This window comes from Microcaecilia unicolor, chromosome 1 (assembly GCF_901765095.1).
Source record: "Microcaecilia unicolor chromosome 1, aMicUni1.1, whole genome shotgun sequence".
Classification (NCBI taxonomy): Eukaryota; Metazoa; Chordata; class Amphibia; order Gymnophiona; family Siphonopidae; genus Microcaecilia; species Microcaecilia unicolor.
The window spans coordinates 546,957,821-546,978,764 of record NC_044031.1 but is presented as its reverse complement, the minus strand read 5'-3'; the positions used below and the strand labels follow the sequence as shown (position 1 = coordinate 546,978,764).

At 42.1% G+C, this 20,944-nt stretch overlaps 1 protein-coding gene across 1 annotated transcript in view; it reads right to left on the bottom strand.

Moving 5' to 3' along the window:
• Nucleotides 1-208: 208 nt before the first annotated feature.
• LOC115459936 (ribonucleases P/MRP protein subunit POP1-like) overlaps nucleotides 209-20,944 on the bottom strand; it is a 77,217-nt gene continuing 56,481 nt past the window's right edge. The window contains exons 8-12 of the mRNA XM_030189789.1: nucleotides 13,838-14,094; nucleotides 12,661-12,754; nucleotides 3,020-3,131; nucleotides 841-960; nucleotides 209-318 (exon numbers count right to left, since the gene is read on the bottom strand). Coding sequence (XP_030045649.1) covers nucleotides 209-318; nucleotides 841-960; nucleotides 3,020-3,131; nucleotides 12,661-12,754; nucleotides 13,838-14,094 — 693 coding nt within the window. The remainder of the gene's footprint in view (nucleotides 319-840; nucleotides 961-3,019; nucleotides 3,132-12,660; nucleotides 12,755-13,837; nucleotides 14,095-20,944) is intronic.

Genomic DNA, 20,944 nt, shown 5'->3' with positions numbered 1-20,944 from the left:
ATCCTTGTCTGAATAGTACTGGGATGTGAATGTATGAACCAATGTTCACGATGCATCCCTGCAAATTTCGTCCATGTAGGCTGGCCAGATGGGCAACCAGTGTTTAGATATTCACGGTGAAGTGGAATATTATGGTTGCAATCTTATTCCACTTGAATACGTAGAAACTAACATATTACTGTGTCATAACACCTCTTCTTCCCACGCTTTATGGTGTTAAAATGGTATATCCAAAGAGCCTCATGCCTAGTTGACTGTTCTGCTTAAAGTCAGTGTAACCATGCTGCTTCTTCACCGATATGACAAAAGGAAGCAAGGCTCTCAAAGCAAGTAAGAGATGTATTGAGTTAGTCCAATAATAAACTAGGTCAACTACAATTTGCTTGCTGATCTTTTTCCTCTAGATATGCAGAAAAATGCTGAAAGGGAACATAAGGCATCCCGGTCATCATCAATATAAGGCACCACTATGTACAATGTGCTGGGAAACCCACAAACAAAATGGAGGTTGGCCACAGATAAAGAAAAATACTCTGCCAGCAAGCAAGGAACTCTATAATGATCTAACTTAATGCTAGCAAACTTGAGCACTTTGTTGGCCTTGCCAGGATTCGAACCTGGATCACCTGTATTGTTTGACAGAGGCTCCCTCTGAGCACAAGACCAGCAGCGTGTACAAGTCCCTCCCTAGTAGTTATACAACTCCCTCAATCTAAAGTATACCAAAGGCTACCTTGATTTCCATCTCCAGATAATTATCTTCATTGAAAGGGCTGAACTACTACCAGAATCCACTTCTTCCATCAGAGCTATGCAAACCAAAGATCTGAATGGACTTACCTGAATATTTTGACAAATCTGGCATGGCTTTTGTCCTCTTTCTTGGCAAATTCAATCTAGGATCACCAACTGTCAACCCAAGCACAACGCCTGCTGGGATTTCTGCTGGTGAAGATATCCCTTAAAATTAGAAACACAAGTTAAATGGAACACAGAACGGAACACCATATTCATGTTACCAAGTGTCACTATGCCAACAGGAAGCTGTAAGTTTATAATACCAACCTTAAATTTAACTGGCTGTACTGCATTTCTTAGTGAAAGGATTATCAGTCAAATATTTATGCAAAAAGTTGACTAAGTTAAAGCAGTAATACCAACATAATTTAAGACTGTTTTTTTTTTAATTTGTTATTTTACTGTCATCCATAAAGTTAAAAATAAAAAATCTTTTGATTATCCCCATTTTTAATTTCAGCTTCAGTTCCGGTCCTGCTTGTACCAGCCCTGTCTGTTTTCAGCCTCGTTCCCTGTTTGGGTGGTTCGCCTGCTGCTGCCGGTCTCTGGCAGTGGCCCAAGGGCTCACTATTCCTGACTCCGTGTCAGAATACTGCTGTGTGTACACTTCCTAGACTGATCTAGTGGATGCTAAAGAGAAGAGAAATTAGATCTTACCTGCTAATATTCTTTCCTTTAGTCTCACCAGATCGTTCCAATTTCCCTCCCTTCTTCAGAGACACAGATTGAAGGGCTGTAGTTTGCCTGCCTGAAGGTTAAGTTCTTATTGAATCTTGTGATGCCTTTTCTAAGTTTACTATGTTACTTGATATTCTGATTGTTTTCTCTCTTACCTGATTGATTAATACTATTTTGTCATCCACGTTCTTTATGTAATACCAATTGTAATTTACACTCCGGAATGGCGAATGCCATGACGGAACATTGTAAGCCACATTGAGCCTGCAAATGGGTGGGAAAATGTGGGATACAAATGCAACAAACAAATAATCAAGGCAGTGTTGGTCTTAAGTTTTTGAAAATTCTTCCTCCTCAGTTCACTCCCACTGCTATGGATGTAAAAATCTAGGTGCAGCTTTAAGCGACACCAAGAAAACATGAATTAGAGATAGCCCCACCACTGAGCTGTAAAATCTGAGTAAGACATACAGAGCATGGTTTTCATATTGCTGCACAGTTAGGAGGCCTGCAGGTACTCCATACCAGGGGTGGATTGACTGTGGTCGGGGCCCCCGGGCAGTAAAGGTCATTGGGCCCCCCGGCCCGCCACGTCACCGTTGCGAACTCCCACCCATAGTCCTACTTTGAAGGGCCTGGTGGTCTAATGGCTTCTTTGGGGGCAGGAAAGAATCCCACTCTTTCCTGCCCGCTGCTGCTACTATGCATGATGGCATAGGTAGCTCTGTGTTTTTCAAAATGGCTGCTGAGACTTACCGTGGTAGTCTCACGAGTCTCAGCAGACATTTTTAAAATATGGTGGCGCTGGCCTGGCGAGTTCTTTCTCCCTCTTTTAGGATTACGACGTTAAGATTTGTTTTTTGTATTAGAACTAGAAAACAATGGCATTCGCTTTCTCTCTGCACTTTTTCTTATAAACAGAATTTGTTACACCACGAGGTTAGTAGTCTATTGTTCCACTTGCACTTATTTATCAATGTCTGATAAACGATTTATCGATGTCATTATTTTTGTATTTTATTTGAAAATGCTGATCATTACTTACTTATTATTTATATATTTTTATGTATGCAAATCTAGTCAGCCATTTTAGGTCATTTTAACATTGTATTTTTGTTCATGTATGCATATTCATATTTTTATATTTTGTCACATTTATATTTTACTATTGTTTTTAGTATTATATTATAAGTTTTGTAGATGCCTGAGGCAGGCGCTTAGGTGCTGAAACACACCAGCTGTGTCGAGACGTTTGATGCTTTGTAATAAAGACCTATAATTGCATATATGTCTCCCTCATTGTTTGGAAAAAGCTAGCCTCCCCTACTCTTCCTTTGCTAGAGAACAACTGCCATTCTTCCAATCCCTCCGAGGCCCTATTCTGATTTCTTTCCAGCACATCACTTTCACTTTAGAAGTATAACAGAGCTAGCAATCATTTAACAAGACAAAAAAAAAAAAGTCCATTCATATTTTGTATTTGAAGACTTATTAAAAATGTGTGTTGAACATAGGGCTAGCATCTACCTAACATAGCTTATACCTTGCAACAAATGGAAGATAGTTTCCTGCTGGCGATGACGAGCCACATCATCAGGGCTCCTGCAATGTTCTGTCCACCACTGGTGAGGACCAAACTCTATAGTTTCCAGTTCCTAGAAAGCCAACAGATAAACAATTTGTAAAATAAACTGTTAAAATAAAGTGCTTCTTTTCAGTTTTGTCAGTCCATTTGTGACAATGCTGTCACAGGTAACACCAGCAGTCTGATCACAGTTAAAACATGAGCGCAGGAGCATATCTAACATTCGAAAATTCCACAACCTGGTACAATCAAATGGTGTTAAGCCACTTGGATTACTGTAATGCCATTGACGCCGGATGCAAAGAACAAATCATTAAGAAACTCCAAACTGCCCAAAACACTGCAGCCAGACTCATATTTGGAAAAGTGAAATATGAAAGCGCCAAACCCCTAAGAGAAAAACTACACTGGCTCCCACTAAAAGAACGAATTATGTTCAAAATCTGTACTCTGGTTCATAAAATTATTCGTGGCGAGGCCCCGGTATATATAAGTACATAAGTACATAAGTAGTGCCATACTGGGAAAGACCAAAGGTCCATCTAGCCCAGCATCCTGTCGCCGACAGTGGCCAATCCAGGTCAAGGGCACCTGGCACGCTCCCCAAACGTAAAAACATTCCAGACAAGTTATACCTAAAAATGCGGAATTTTTCCAAGTCCATTTAATAGCGGTCTATGGACTTGTCCTTTAGGAATCTATCTAACCCCTTTTTAAACTCAGTCAAGCTAACCGCCCGTACCACGTTCTCCGGCAACGAATTCCAGAATCTAATTACACGTTGGGTGAAGAAAAATTTTCTCCGATTCGTTTTAAATTTACCACACTGTAGCTTCAACTCATGCCCTCTAGTCCTAGTATTTTTGGATAGCGTGAACAGTCGCTTCACATCCACCCGATCCATTCCACTCATTATTTTATACACTTCTATCATATCTCCCCTCAGCCGTCTCTTCTCCAAGCTGAAAAGCCCTAGCCTTCTCAGCCTCTCTTCATAGGAAAGTCGTCCCATCCCCACTATCATTTTCGTCGCCCTTACCGCCCTTACCAAGAAGGAACTCAAAAAGATCATCACGCACATTCTTGAACCTCCATTACCCTAGTTGCAAAGGACTTAAATATAAATCAATATATGCATCAAGCTTCTTCTACATCAGCACGCAACTTTGGAATGCACTACCAAATGCCATAAAAACAACGCACGCCCTGACAGCCTTTCGGAAATTACTAAAGACTAACCTGTTCAAAAAGACATACCATAATGATCCTTCATAAATGACCTGACAGCAAAACTCTACCAGAACCAGACAAAAATCGAACTCTCTATACCTGTTTGCTTCAATCAATTTGTCACTAATGAACATTAATGCATTACCCCCTTATTTCTCATGCCTGAGATGTACTATTTATCTAATTTACTTTATAAGGTATTCTAACATTTATGAACTTTAAATGTAATACAACTTTGTATTTCTCTTTCCGGAAATGGTGATCGCCATTACAGCATAATGTAAGCCACATTGAGCCTGCAAAAAGGTGGGAAAATGTGGGATACAAATGCAACAAATAAATAAATAACAAATCACATTACAGGAGTGGTATGAATGTAACCTATTCTGCGATTCACGTATATCTTGAGGCAGCAACTTCCCTTGATCTGACCTGATAAAAGGAGTATTAGTTCAAGAAATATATTAGGTTAATCCAATCATTTATAGTTCATACTTGTTTACTGACTTTTTTGCTGCATACTCAAATGGACTAAAGTGATATACTTTTTAATTCACTTACAATATTTAACTAATTCTCTTTTTTAAACTTTATTTTTATATAGAAATAACAACAAATGAAAAAGTTCCACTGCAATATTCACTATACAAAAACAGGACCCCCCCCCCACCATTCTCCATGGGTAGCAATCACTACAGTTTAAGTAACTAGTTATAAACACATGGGTGACTGGATATACTGAAACATTCAGCTTATAAAACTATATACCAGAAAAGGTCAGCTTCGTAATAGTGTATAAAAACTTCAGTGGCTGATGGCCCTGCATCACTGCAAGAGAAGGTAGCATGCATCTCATGTCCATACATGTTCAAGTCTATCATGACCCGGATTGATCATATCAAGGTAAGAAAGGAGCCCAGGTTTTTTCTAATTTAGCTACTTCTCCATATTTAATGGTATAAGCATCCCAAAAGGCCATATACATGGTAATATTTTAAAAGCATAATTTGGGAACACATCAGGCAGTAAACTCAGGAAGAAAAAGACAGGATTGGTATCTACCTGTATACCAAGCATCAAGGTAAACATTAGGTCCAAGCATTCTGGATAACAGGGCATCCCACCAAATATGAAAATATGTACCATCTTTACCACACCCCCTCCAACACAGCCTATCATATACAGGACTAACTTAAAAAGTCTACTAGGTGGAAGATACCATCTATATACAGAAAGATTTCACTCTCCCCTCCACTAGGTTAGCTGAGATAGATATATGCAACTGTGTAAAGACTATTCTTTCCACAAGTTTTGACACAAATGAAAGATTTGCAATAGGCCGATAGTTTGTTGTATGGTGAAAAGGAGTGGAGGAGTGGCCTAGTGGTTAGCGTGGTGGACTTTGGTCCTGGGGAACTGGGTTTGATTCCCACTGCAGGCACAGGCAGCTCCTTGTGACTCTGGGCAAGTCACGTAAGTACCTGTATATAATATGTAAGCCGCATTGAACCTGCTATGAGTGGGAAAGCGCGGGGTACAAATGTAACAATAAATAAATAAATACCCTGGAGGATCTGGATTTCAGCTTTCTACTTAAGAGCCTAAATATGGCTTTCAGAACCTCCCCTCCATATCACTGCCACATGTACCAAGACAACTGGCTCTTCCCCAGAACTATCTAAAACCCTATCTAGGTGACGTGTGAGGTCTGTCACCTTTGTGCCAGGCAGGCAAGTGACCAGGCAGTTCTCACGTCCATCAACCACCCAGCTATCTATATGCCTAATGACTGAATCACCAACTACAACAGCTCTCCTAACCTTTCCGTCCTGGGCAGAAGCTCCTGGAGACACACCCTTGGTGCAAGAGGATATTGCATCCCCTGGTGGGCAGCTACTGGCTACAGGATTACTTCCTACCAGGGTGATGCTCTCCTTTTAGGAGACCTTCCTCCTCCAAGGCAGCACAACGTCCCTGTAGGTCTCCTCTATATACCCCTCTGTATCCCTCAGATCCTCCAAGTCTGCTCTATAGCCTTAAGAGAAGAACAGATTTATTTCTTTGAGAGCTATGAGCTCTTTTCATCAAGCACATACATATAACTTCTCGCCAACTGGGAGATAATCAAACATGTGACACTCAATGCAAAAAACTGGATAGTACCCCTCTCACTGCTGGCCTGCTACCTGCATCTTAGTATTATTGAGTTGTTTAAGTAAAACTTGTTAAGGTACTAGGGATAGTAGACTAATATAGAGAGCCTTAAGGTTATATGGTATATGGAGAAATTAGATCTTACCTGCTGATTTACTTTCCTTGACTCTCTCTAGACCATTCCCAACGTGTGGGTAATATGAACTCCTACCAGCAGAGGGAAACTGAGAACTACTGATTAGTGACCTTACAAGGGGACTGTGCAACCCTTCACTTCCTCAGTATTTCGAACAGGAAAGCCAAGAGGTAAAACAGCGAACAATCATAACAGGAACAGGCATAGAATCCCCAGTAACCAAAGAGGAAAGTTTGGGTGTTCCCTGCCCGATGAATCCTAGGAAGTGCTGGACAGGGCGCCACCATTTTGAGGCGGCACTCACAGAAGGGAGTGTTACTCCCTCCTCCTGTTTCAAGGTACGGGGCAGGTCTGGGGGGGGGGGGGGGGGGGGGCAGAGGCTAGCAGGGGTCCAACTGGGTCACCATTTTTTGTTGTTGTTTAAATTGTTTGGGTGGGGGGTCTGGCGGTCCATATGTCAGGGGGCTTGGCCTTAGGTTTGGGCTGTTGGGGTTTTTTTCCTTTTTTTGGACAGCCCAAACCTGTCAAATCTCTTCTGCTGGAGTATTGTGCCTGAGCACATGTTAAATAAATTCACATGTTATTAGTGCTGATGATAGCGAAGTTAATTCCCAGTGCTGTTTTGGTGGTATTTTTTCCCACGCTGTTCGGAACAGCGAGGGGAACTGATCGGGGCATCAGAATCCAGGCTCACAGCAGGAACATGAGACTGTCAGTCCCGGTTCTACTAGGATAGATAGCAATCTCTCCTCCCTCCCCCATGTCGGCTCACCTCTGACTTTTTTCTCTCTTTGGCTGAAGAACTTGCTTGCCTTGGAGGTTCGCTGTGCCAAAACGAGGTCCACTCATGGAAGTGCCCCACTTCAACCCTTGAAAGGCCATGGCCATTTCTTCCAATCCTTACACATCAAGGTCCTAAAAATTCCTGATCAATAATGCTGTCAGTCATGCAGTGGCGTACCTAGCGTATTTGACACCCGGGGCCGATCATTTTTTAACACCCCCCTCCTCTATATGAAAAAATTATTTTTAATAATAATCCACGAGTCACACAACAAGGGTATGCATAGGAAAAGGCAACATCTTAAACATTGCAGTGAGCACTAGAACATCAATACACCCACTGTAAAACTAAACAAGACATTAGTAAAAATGATCCTGCCAACACAAAACCATGTCTTTTTCACATAGAACACAGATACATCCTCACAAAAGTATAGAATAAGTAACCACAAACTAAAAACAGAAATATGTAGACAAAAGTTAAACTGAACCCCCAATAAGTCAGATTCTGCATACAATGCAATACCACAGAAACAGTGATGCATGTCCCCTAGTACTGTGCAATATAAAGACAGCAGATGTAAATTTGAAAAAACTGACAAATACCAATCACCACTTTACAAATTAACAAACAGAAATAAAACAAAAAAATGGAAAATAAGATACCATTTTATTGGACTAATGCATTTTTCAATTAGCTTTCAGAAGCCAACACCTCCTTCCTCAGGTCAGTATGTTACGGTAGCCTGTCCTGACCTGAGGATGGGGTTTTGGTCTCTGAAAGTAAGTCAAAAATGTATAAAAATTAGTCTAATAGAAAGATCACCTTATTTTCATTTTCATCATATCAATACTACTTTATCTTAAAGCAAAAAAAATAAAATAATAATAAATCTTTTTCCTACCTTTGTCGTCTCTGGTTTCTGCTTTCCTCAACTTCTCTTCACTCTCTCCCTCCCATCCAGCATCTGCTCTCTCTCTCTCCCCCCCCTCCCTTCCATCCAGCATTTGCCCACTTTCTCTGCCCCATCCAGCATCTGTCCTTTCTCTCTCCCTCCCATGCAGCGTTTGCCTGCTTTCTCTGCCCCTTCCATCCACTGTTGCACTCTCTTCCATTTTGCGTCTGCTCTATCCCCCTTTCCACTGGTGTCTGTCCGCTTTCTTTGCCCCTTCCACCCAGCATGTGCCCACTCTATCCTTTTTACATGATGTATTCCAACATCTCCCCCTCTCTCAATCTTTCTCTCTCCTCTCCCCATCCATCTTCTGCTTTCCAGTATCTCCTGTATATTTTACTTTTCTCCTTCCCCTGTGGCCTGGTATCACTTTCCCTCCTCTTTCCATCCTTCTTCCTCCTTCCTCTGAAGTCTGGCATCACTCTCTGCCTCTCCCCCTTCGGTCTAGCATTGCTTTTCCTCCTCTGTCCACCCTCCTTTTCCCTTCCCTTGAGGTCTGGCTTTACTCTCCCCTCCTCTCTCCATCCCTTCAGACTGGCATCGCGTGATCTTCTTCCTCTCTCCATCTCCTTTTCCCTTTCCCTGCGGTCTGGCTGACATCGCGACGCTCTTCCACGGTTCACCTCCACTCTCTCCACCCCTACCCCACTCTGCAGGCCTCCAAGCTTTCCAGCCCCACTGGCACACAGCATCAGCGATGTAAGAGCTGCTTTTAGCCTGCCCCGGAAGCTTTCTCTGTACAGCTTCCCGCGTAGGCGGGACGTTGTACAGAGGAGGCTTCCGGGGCTGGCCAAAGGCAGCGCTCATGTCGCTGATGCACGCTGCCGGAGTTCTGAAAGTTTAAAATTTTGAGGGAGAGAGGACCCTGGAACTCGGAGGGAGGGGGGGAGCCTGGAAGTCGAGGGGGAAGAATGATGGAACAGGGAGGGAGGGCCTGGAACAGGAAGGAAGGAAGGGAGGGTGGGCCTGGAACAGGAAGGAAGGAAGGAAGGAAGGGTGGGCCTGGAACAGGAAGGAAGGAAGGGAGGAAGGAAGGAAGGAAGAAAGGAAGGAAGAAAGGAAGGAAGGGAGGGAGGGTGGGCCTGGAACAGGAAGGAAGGCTGGAACAGGAAGGAAGGGAGGGCCTGGAACTGGGATGGAGGGAGGAGGGAGGGCCTGAAACAGGAAGGAAGGCTGGGAGGGCCTGGAACTGGGGGGGATGCATCACATGTAAAAAAATATTCAGCACCCCCAATCATTTTCAAAAGTTGGCTCCTATGCCTGGTAAGATCCCAGAACAGTAAAACAGATTTTATGTTGCTTATCCTAGAAATAAGCAGTGGATTTTCCCAAGCTCATCCTAGAAATAAGCAGTGGATTTTCCCAAGCTCATCTTAATAATGGCTTATGGACTTTTCTTGTAGGAAATTATCCAAGCCTTTTTTTAAACCCTGCTAAGCTAACTTTTTACCACATTCTCTGGCAACAAATTCCAGTTTAATTACACATTTCTTCACTCAATATTTTCTCTGGCAACAAATTCCAGAGTTTAATTACATGTTTATTCACTCATATTTTCTCTGGTTTGTTTTAAATTTACTACTTAGTAGCTTCATTGTGTGCCCATTAGTCCTAGTATTTTTAGAAAGAACAAGTAATTCATGTCTACCCATTCCACTGCACTTAGCATTTTATAGACCTCTATCATATCTCCCTTCAGCAGTGTTCTCCATGCTGAAGAGCCCTAACCACTTCAGCCTTTCCTCACAGGGAAGTCATCCCATCCCCTTTATCATGGTTGTCGCCCTTCTCTGTACCTTTTTTTAATTCCGCTATATCTTTGAGATGTGGTGAATAGAATCGCACACAGTATTCGAGGTGAAGTAACACCATGAAGAAATAAAAAGGCATTATAACATTCTTATTTTTGTTTTCCATTCCCTTACTAATAATTTCTAACATTCTACTTGCTTTCTTAGCTGCTTCTGCTGCACACTGAGCAGAGGGATTTAACGTATCAACGATGACACCCATATCCTTTTCCTGGGTGTGACCCCTAATGTGGAACCCTCCATAATGTAGCTATAGTTTGGCTTCCTCTTTCCCACATGTATCACTGTGAACTTGCTCACATTAAACGTCATCTGCCATTTGGATGCCCGGTCTCATAAGGTCCTCTTGCAAATTTTCACAATCCTCTTGCAATTTAACAACTTTGAATAACTGTGTCATCAGCACACTTAATTATTTAACTAGTTGTTTCAATCTCTGGATCGTTTTATAAATAGGTTAAAAAGCAATTGTCTCAGTACAGACCCCTGGGGAACCCCATTATCTACCCTTCTCTATTGAGAATACTGACCATTTAACCCTACTCTGTTTTCTATCTATCATCTTTTAGCCAGTTTTTAATCCACACTAGAACATTACTTCCTATCCCATGACTATCTAATTTCCTCAGCGTCTTTCATAAGCTATGTTTTCAAATGCCTTTTGAAAATCCATATTCAGGTCTGTTGTTCTGGAGCCTAGGACCTCTAGAAAGGACCATGACTCAGGGAGGATGTGCAAACAGGAGGGCTGGACACTGGGAGTGGTCTTGAGCCCCTGATATTAAGGTCTTAGAGATCACTTTTTTCCCATCCTCTTCCAAACTCTTTATACTGGCCAGAACTTGGGGAACATACCTCTGGGCCCCCTCCCAAGAGTAGGGAAGGAGGACAGTAGACACTGAATCCACAAACTCTCACAAAGATCTGGGGGAATTGGGGGGGGAGGGAGAAACCCACCCCCACTAGTTTTATCACCCCTGGACTCTGTAGACAAGCCTCAGTCAATCCTAGCCCTCTAGTCTGTTTCCAAGCAGGGAGGGAAATCAGCCCCAAAGGACTGCTCCCCTTAGCATCCCATGGACTTAGGAATCTAGGCCTATAACCTTCCCAGGAGTGGCCTGCACTAGGCCACACATCTGCACCATGTGAAGGAGCTAGAGAAATACTTAGATGCTGAAGGCTGCACCAGGGGAATGAAGTCAGCTCTAAGCTGTTTTTTCTCTAGCACTGATAGATTGGTTTGGCATGAACAATAAGAATACACAATTATCTATATGGTACAGTATTCATAATGAATAATTTCAACAGAGGAGAGAGAACTTTATAATGATTTCACAACACTTTTCTGGAGGCTGACAATTCTAAACCACTCCAAATTCATAATAGAGCGTTTTATACCTCAGCATAGTATGTCTAAAAACAAAGGGGAAAAAGCCTCAGAACAGAGTCTGCTTATACATTTAGAAGCAAGCAGGATCTAACAGAGTGGTTCCAATCATTGGCATTAAAAAAAAACCTTTGTTTTTTCAAGTCATTAAATCTATCTGATGTGTCAAACATTTGCTGGTTATACCTTCGCCTAGTGGTTAGTGAAGTGGACTTTGTTTGATCCTGGAGAACTGGGTCTGATTCTCACTGCAGCTCCTTGTGACTCTGGGCAAGTCACTTAACCCTCCTCCATTGCCCCAGGTACAAATAAGTACCTGTATATATACTATGTAAACCAATTTGAATGTAGTTGCAAAAACCACAGAAAGGTGGTATATCAAGAGGAGTAACCCAGTGGTTAGTGCAGCGGACTTTGATCCTAGGGAACTGGGTTTGATTCCCACTGCAGCTCTTCGTGACTCAGGGCAAGTCACTGACCCAGGTACAAATAAATACCTGTATATACTATATAAACCGCTTTGAATATAGTTACAAAAAAACTACAGAAATGTGGTATATCAAGTCCCATGCCCTTTCCCTTCTTAAAGTGACTATATAAAATTCAGAAAAGTTCAAAAACTTAGCTTTTGAAAATAAAGCATCTCTTAAGCTTGTGCTGAAAAACTACACAGACTATGGCCACAGTTTCGTCTGTAGCTGTGTCAAGGTGAAATGATCAGCTATTGATTGCATTGCAAATTTGTTGTGCGATACCTGGTGACGCTGAAAAGTTGCAGAGCAATCAACAGCTGATTAAATCAAGACCCCTTGACCCAGCTATGGGCAAAACTACAGCCATAGTCACTTTAAGAAGGTATAACCAGCAAACGTTTGAGGCATCAGATAGATCTAATGATTTGAAGAAACAAAGGGGGTTTTATGCCAATGATTGGAACTACGCTGCAAGATCCTGCTACATTCTATATGTATAAGCAGGCTGGGTTCTGAGGCTTCCCCTTCTGTTTTTAGACATACTATGCTGATGTATGAAAAGCTCTACTTAAATTTGGAGTGGTTTAGAATTGTCAGCCACCAAAAGTGTGTTGTGAAAACAGTATTTATGATGTACATATAAGACAAGCAAATGAAGTATGATCTTACCGAATGGACAGGAGCAGCCTTCAGAACCTCACCAAGTACACAGTGTGAGAGAGGTCCAATCAGCCGGAAGCGCATAATCTCCATTGTCAAATCACTGAAAAACACCCCAAACCCAACCCAATGAATTAATACCCAAATGATACCATGTAAGTTATAAACTGCTAAAAACCTGGCTTCCCACAGCAGTCTTCAGATTACAAAAGGAACCTGGCTCCTAGAAGTCTTGGCCCAACATGTAGCAAACTGATCCTTGGTCCCTTTAAACTTATTGCAGCCCTGTATCTCTTCTAATCTACTGCTTACTATCCTTCCATTTTTACCTTGCTTTTTAAAAAGTGAATTGCTTCTATCAATGCTATCCATTTTTCTCATTTCTCAAATACTGTCATTTGGAGGTTTCATAACTACATAGTTCAACTTAGACCTGACTGTTTTACATATATGTACCCTATCAAGAGGTTGGTTAGTACTGTTTGTTTTTTTTTTTTAAACCTTCACTGCTACAGAAATGTATTTTAGATAGAGAAACAGAAGGTGGCGATTAGACCAATGTTCTTTAGTGGGGGATTCGTGAAATGGAGCTTGATTTTTCCTCCTTTTACTCGATTTATAGTCATTTCTTTTTTTTTTTTTCCTTGTCTTTTCTTTCTGCGATCTGGGCTTGTTTAAAATTATTTCCGCTTTCTTTATGATATAAGGCAACAAAATTTTTTTTTTAAGATTTTGAACAAAACACCCCCCCACACACACACTTATGACTACTACTACTACTTACTATTTCTATAGCACTACTAAATGTATACATAGGGCTTTACAAAAAATATATATGAGAGAATTCCTGCTCGATAGCGCTTACAAATCTATTAAATCTGACATGGCTACTGAACAGGTGAACAGATTAAGAGTTAAAAGCAGCCTCAAAAAGGTAGGCTTTTAGCCTAGACTTAAATACAGCTAGGGACAGCTCTTAATGAACTGACTCAAGAAGGCTATTCCAGGCATACGGTGCAGCAAGATAAAAGGCATGGAGAAATATATGTACCCTGATGTACAGTAGGTCCAAACCTGTTATAACACCGAGTGAGAAAATATGAAACAGATCACGATGAAATAATATAGAGACAGCATTACTGGGCAGGAATTGGTCTTGTGTGGATATTGCCCTTAGGGCACGTGCCTGATTTTGATGCCAGTATCTTGCGATACCCAGTAATATGGGTGCAGTGAATCTCTGGTTCCATCTCCGATAATCTTTTTCACAGGCACCACTCTCTCTCCTTCTCCAGACTTTCTTTTCCTTTTCTTTCCCACAGTCTTTGCTCCTACAGCTGGCTTCTCCTCTAGATGCGGAACTGGGATGGGCTCAGCAGTACAAGAATTTGTATCAGTAATCTCGGCACACTGGCACACTCGTTTCAGCTCCATCAATATATCCTGGAGAAACAGTTCATGTAAAAGGCTTCAGTTCGGACATTTCTTACTTTCACAGAGAGGGTATACAGCAGTTAAATCGCTTATTATATTTGATATACTGCCATTTGAGTTCCATCTGAGCAGTGTACATTAAAAAAAAGTTAGCATAAGAGAATTTACATCATCGTAACACAGGAAAACAAAAACTACCACCTTTTTTCTCTTTTCTTTACATATATCGTCCCAGTGCCAGCCAACATTCCCATACCAGTTATCCAACTAAACTACTGCTCGGTTTTAAGGTTTTGCTTAAAATTCAGCAAAGACGTCAACAGGATGAAGATAATTGGGCAAAGAATTCCAAAAAGGGAGGTGCTGTAAAGTTAAATATAGAGGTACTTAAGAAATCAAAACATGGCGAAATGAGGGGCTGTCAAGGTTGTGTGTGAAGATCAACATCCTTGCTGGGGCATAAGGAATTAGGAGAAAAAAAATAGAAAAGAGGATGTCCTGTTTATCTAATTTTGAATGTTAGAGGGGCCAATTTACACAGGATTCTTGAAGAGATGGGAAGCCAATGCTCAGCTCTTATAAGAGGGGGGGTCATCATACTTATTCAATCCAATAATAAGTGTAAAAAGAGGCATTTTGATTTATTTGTAAACGTCTAATATCAAGAGCACGGACACTCTGTAGGATGCCATTACAGTAGTCCAATTTCTGTATGTATGAGGATAGCACTAGATTTCTTTGTTAATAAGGGATGTAATGAATATACTATGAGCACAGTATATAAACAATCAAAGAAACTAAAACTTAGAAGAAATGCAACACAAATGAGATACCTTCCTTTGGGCACCTTAGTCAATCTGCAGTGTGTAATCTCATCAATTCCTGTTGCAGAATTCCTCTCCCTGTAACAAGCTTTAAACAGAGAATCCCTTAACCCCCTCTTTTCTTTTTTGAAGCTCATACCTAGAGCTGGTCAGAGAAAAGCCAAGTATGCTCATTACATATGATTTCAAATATACAAGAGTAATATAATATTAAATGGCATGGAAAATTGTATTTCTTATGGGGTGACAGCTAACCTAGCACAAAGGCTTTTGTCTGTGGTTTTGATAGGGCTCCATTTCAATTAACATTTTTAGACATGATTATTTGCAAGATCAAAACATTTTATTGTGATTTAATTCTCATTGCCGCTCCTTGTGACTCTGGGCAAATCATTTCACTCTCCACTGCCACAGGCACAAAATTAGTTATATAACTTATTGTAAATAATCCACAGATTGTAACCAGAAAGGTGGTATATCAAATCCCATACCCCTTCCCTAAAGGGCTGAATCTCCCTCCCTCCCTCCCTCCCACTCACCACCTTTCTTTTCCTTCCGACCCTCTCCTCTTCCCCTAGGTCCATTATCTGTCTCTCTCTCTCTCTTCCCTTCCAGCCCGTTGTCCAGTACCTCTCCCTTTCTCCCCTCCACCCCATTAGTAGCAACACAAACTTGGTTGTGAGAAGCACCAAGCTCTTCTCATGGCTGCTGGAGCTCACTACCCTCACCCATAGCTTCCACCGGTGGCCACTCCAGTTCTGCTCTCGGATCTGCAGCTCACTCTCCTCACCCCAGCTATGGTTCAGCATCTGCACCTCCCCCCCCCCCCCCCCCCCAACTTCAGTCTACCTTAAAGGTGGTCTTCTGTTGGTCCCTGGCAGCAGCAACATTGCCCATATGCTGCTTGCAGCCTGCTCTGAAGCAGCATAATTACAATGCTGCCAGGACCAACAGAAGACCATATTTAAGGTAGAAAGGAGTGGTGAGGGGAATGCCAGATCACGTGAAGAACAGGATGTTGGAGCAGAAGAGATGTTTAGAGGAGACAGAAGACGCTGCAACATGATTTTTTTAAATCACAATTTGTGATTAATAATTAATGTATTCATAGTTATTTTATTTTAATTATTATTGATTTTTCAACAATAATAGAAATTAACAATGTAACATAATGTAATATGTAGCAGGATATAACTTGGAATACATACTCAGAATGATTCATGAAATTGATGGAATTTTAGCTAAATAATCATTCAGTAATTGCCATTTACAGATTCTAGATGGCACACCTGAGGAATGAAAAGATATTAATTATCAAGTTATCTTTCCAATGAGATATTATCAATTTAAGTGCCACTGTGATGAAGAACTCTAGTAATGATTTAGTATCATCATCAGAAAGAGTGGAAGAAAAGGCCAGGGATTTCCAGAGCATGTGTTTATGAAGTAATGGAGTGGTAAACTGGAGAATGTCCCGAATCTTAGACTATATATTAGACCAAATAATTTGTAGGTTAGGACATTCATAAATGATATTAGTGTACCCACATTATCGTTACAGGACTAGTATAAATCTGATTTGCTAGATCCTGATAATTTCCATTTCCTAGGAGTCCACAGTACTCTATGATATAGAAAAAACAGACCGTCAGTGAGGCAGATAAAGAGGTTCTGGGACCATGTGTCCAGAAAATGGACCATTGGGAATCTAATATGCTATCGCCTACATCTTCCTCCCACACCTGTTAGGTACTATGGCAAGTATGAGTAAGAGAGGTCTGGAAAATTTGTAAAAAAAAACCCAAAAAAAAAAAACCCAAAAATGAGGAATGGTGAGAAATAGAACAGGGACCACAATGAATGCATTTAAACTGTTCGTGAAAACAGTATCATCATGGTAGAGTCTCATAGAATTGATAGTGTGCTGTAATTGTAGCCAATGTAAAACTTGTGAACCAGGGAAATTGTAATCAGTTTGTAACTGGGCAAATGTTTTAAGCTTTCCATTATTGAATAACTGACTAATAAACCATATATTTACAGTTCTGCCAAATGGCCCAATGTATCGTTTTCTATAAAACAGTAATATATGTTTATTATTCCAGATGACTGCATCCTCTACAGCGTTGAGGTTTCCTAGGCAAAAGGTTGAGTAAGCAATGAAAAGCTCTCCTAGTCACCAATATGACAGGTGGAGAGGAATTGTTTATAGCAAAGGTAGAAGGAGGAGCATTGGCTAAAACAGACAGTGGAAAAAGAATATTCAAAGCAGTTTCAACAGTAAGCCAAGTGGAAGGATTAAATAGTGTTGTACCAGTGATAGCCTTTGGAGAGAATGTAGGAGTTATGATATAGGGTAAAATCAGGGAAATTAACTCCTTCTTAGTTTTTGAGCAATTTTATGTGTTTTTAAGTGAGATCCTAGATGGCTTAGAATGCCATAAGAACCGTGACAGCAATCTATCAATGGTTTTAAAGAAGGAATGAGAAAGAGGGATAGGGAGCATACTGAGCATATAATTTATTGGGTTCAGAGATTCTTGGATTTCTGATCTGAGTGCACAGAGGGCCTGAAATACCCTATAATTATGATTAGTAGCATATTGTAGTTCCAAATTCCTGATCTCCGTTTCTAAACAGATTAGGTGAAATCTATTATCACAGATTAGGTGAAATCTATTATCTTTCTTCCAATGGGAGGTGAATCCCATGTTGACACTACAGGTAAAGGATTTTAAAGCATCCCACCAGTTCAGCATGGAAGTGTCAGCTTATTAAAAGGCAATAATCAGACAGTCTGTTCTTGATCGTGACTTGGAATCCCAAGTCACCTATCAGTTTTGAGTTAAATCTCCAATTGGGTTTCTGAATTTCCAATCCAGACAGAGAAAAAAGTATATTAATAGGTGAATGACCTGAAATAGTAGTAGGTAATATATCTGCTGAATTAGTAATTGGAGAGGCAGCTGTGCTGCTGGACCTAGACAGAGAGAGGCGAGGGGCTGCTGGAATGGGCAGGGCAGTGGCGAGGAGGAGAGAGAAAGAGATTGGATCGGGGGAAGAGCGGGAGAAACACTGGACTCTGGGAGGGAGAGATGCGCATTGCAGGGGGAGAGCAAGGAAGATAAAGGGAGATATACTAGCGACAGAGTGGGGTGTGAGGGCAGAAAAGAATAGAGAGGTGAGGGAAAGATGCTGGGCATGGAGGGAGTCCATAGTCTGCTACTGAGATAGACATGGGGAAGCAACTGCTTGCCCTGGGATTTGTAGTATGGAATGTTGCCACAATTTGGGTTTCTGCCAGGTACTTGTGACCTGGCTTGGCCACTGTTTGGAAAACAGGATACTGGGCTAGATGGACAATTGGTCTGACCCAGTATGGCTACTCTTATGTAGTAACAGAACCAAAGTACAAAGACAAAAAACTGTGGGAGAATCTATATGTATGTCTAACTCAATCTAACTTGATGTTTTATTTAGAAAGTAAGACTTCTCTTCTGTTTTTACTTATCTTGTTTTATCGTGCTGCACACGGGAAAGACCAATACCATATGAGGAAAATGTAATCCTTAAAAAAAGTGAAAGGGGAAATTCTCAGAGATGTAAATCACCCATGTGGGGATATCCACTACAAATGTGGATTACCACCCTAAAGTGTGGACAAGGTTTACCGATTTGGAAATGCAGATGGATTCTTAACGGGACCTTTGTGCATCTGGCCCTCAGTGACAGAATTTTCAGCACTTTCCCAGGAAGGAACCTGGCACCACCAGGTCTACCCTAAAATTAGAAACCAATCCTAGCCTAATCACCCTCAAGCTCAATTGAACTAGGAAACTCAGAATAGGAGCAAGTACAGCAGAAAAGACAAGGAGCTTCTGGGAGACTGTCCACTGCCTGCTGAAGAGAGGAATACTGGCTGACCAAGAAGCATACTGTCCTATATGACAGAGTTCAGTCTGTTGTACTCTCATCTAGACCTGCTGGTAGATGGTCATTACCCACAAGTCTCTGGATTCATCTGCTGCTGATGCTAAGGGGGGAAAAAAAAAAGAATGCAATGGAAACTGTGTGCCTATTCTAGAAAGAGCAGAGAAAACTGCAATGTATGTGTGTGTTTTATAAAATGCACAAGTACCCCCCCCCCCCCCTCCCAGCTTTGGCATTTTCATGCTAGTGAAGCAGGGTCTGGGAACTTATTTTATAAGAGCCACGTAGGCTTAAACAGTGTGTGCAGGAGTTTCTCCTGAGATTAAGTTAAAGTACATGCATACTTTCCTTTTGAAAACTAGAGCAAAGAGTGTGTAGTGTCTTGCACACTTTGCCACTGGCATGAGGAGCAACTTTTAAGTAGATAGGACTGTGGCGTAGCCAGACCTGACATTTTGGGTGGGCCCAGAGCTAACATGGGTGGGCACTATGTATATAGGTTATGAGTAGCCTTTCTTGGGATACATACATAACATAGCTAGAATGTTTCCTCTAACAGCTTTCCATAGGAAAAATGTATTCAAAGTCTGATAGCACCTCAATAATAGCAACACAAAATCCCTTCACTGCCAGGTATTTTGTGAAGTAACACTATATCCTGCAAAGAGGCTTCTTAGAGCCTATGCTGCAAACCTTAACACCAATTCTGAATAGGAATACCAGTAACAGTACCTTTAAAAAGGCAGCAGTCAGCAATACACATCCCATTGGAATAGCCAGACAAGTCAGACTCATAGATCCTCACACAAACCACATGCCAGCAGAATCTCTCACCTGCTCGGTCACAGGTAGCACACAGACCAACCTTATCAATTACAAAATAAAGGACCAAAATTTTAAATTTGTCCTGTAGTCCTTCCTTTCCCTACCCCCCTCCCATCCATCCCAGTGGCCCAGCATCAGCCCTCCCCTACCTCCCCATCCATCCACATAGCCCAGCATCAGCCTTTCCCTTCCTCACCATCCTTCCCGTAGCTAGGCATCAGCCCTATCCTACCCCCACCCCTCCCTATAGCCTCAGCCCTGCCCTACTTCTACCCATCCCTTGCCCTTCCCATTCTCACCCTCCCCCACCCTGAAGCACACCAGCATTAAATATAAAACATTTTGGGGTTTTTTAATGTCCTTTGCACTGTAGAGTCCACCCCCACCCAGAAACCTGCCTACATTAAATACAAAACTTGTTTTTTATTTTAGCCTGGGCACTCTAGAGCCCACCCCCACCCAGAAACTCGCCTTTATTAAAATTTATTGTTGGTGGGTTTCTGGGTGAAGGTGGGCCCGTTACTGAGGGAAAAAAAGTATATTTAATGATTATACTTTTTTTCCATAGGCAGTGAAGAGTCACCCCCACCCAGAAGCCCACCACAAGCATTACATTGTATATAATAAATATATATATATATATTTTTTTTTTACCTGGGCAGCTGGGCTTCAGTTTTCCAAATTCTTATACACACCATACACTTGTGTGCACGTGGTGACAGATGACTCAGAGCACTGTAGATTGTGCTCTGTGTGCTGCTAGCTCCTGTGCTTGACCTGTTTGTGGCTGCAGGAGAGGGCTGAGGCCTGGAGGAAGGGGGCTCAACTCAAAGCTGATTAAGCAAGCCTGGGAGGGCCCAATAGCTCCTCCAGCTACTGCTGGCACGGTGGAGGACACCCAGAGCCACGTCATTATACGATACCGCTACGGCGCTACTGCATAGGATGGATGGAGGGAACAGCTACGACGCGCGCTCCGCGGCCGCGATGAGTCCTGCTGCAAGTTCATTTTTCAGTGCCGCCGCCGAGCCGAAGGTAGGCGGACTGAGGAGAGATCAGCTGAGCCGGCCCTGACCGCGACGTGGTACGCAGTGTGTGCGCGCTTGGGTGGGCGGGCCTGAGGGAGCCTGGAGAGATCAGCTCAGCTGAGCCAGAGTGAGCGGGTGCCGTTTCTCATTTCTGTCGTGGTCGCTACTCGCTAGGCTAGGCTGCTGCACAGTGTGTGGGCGCTTGGGTGGACGGGCCTGAGCTGAAATTGGGTGGGCCTGGGCCCACCCAGG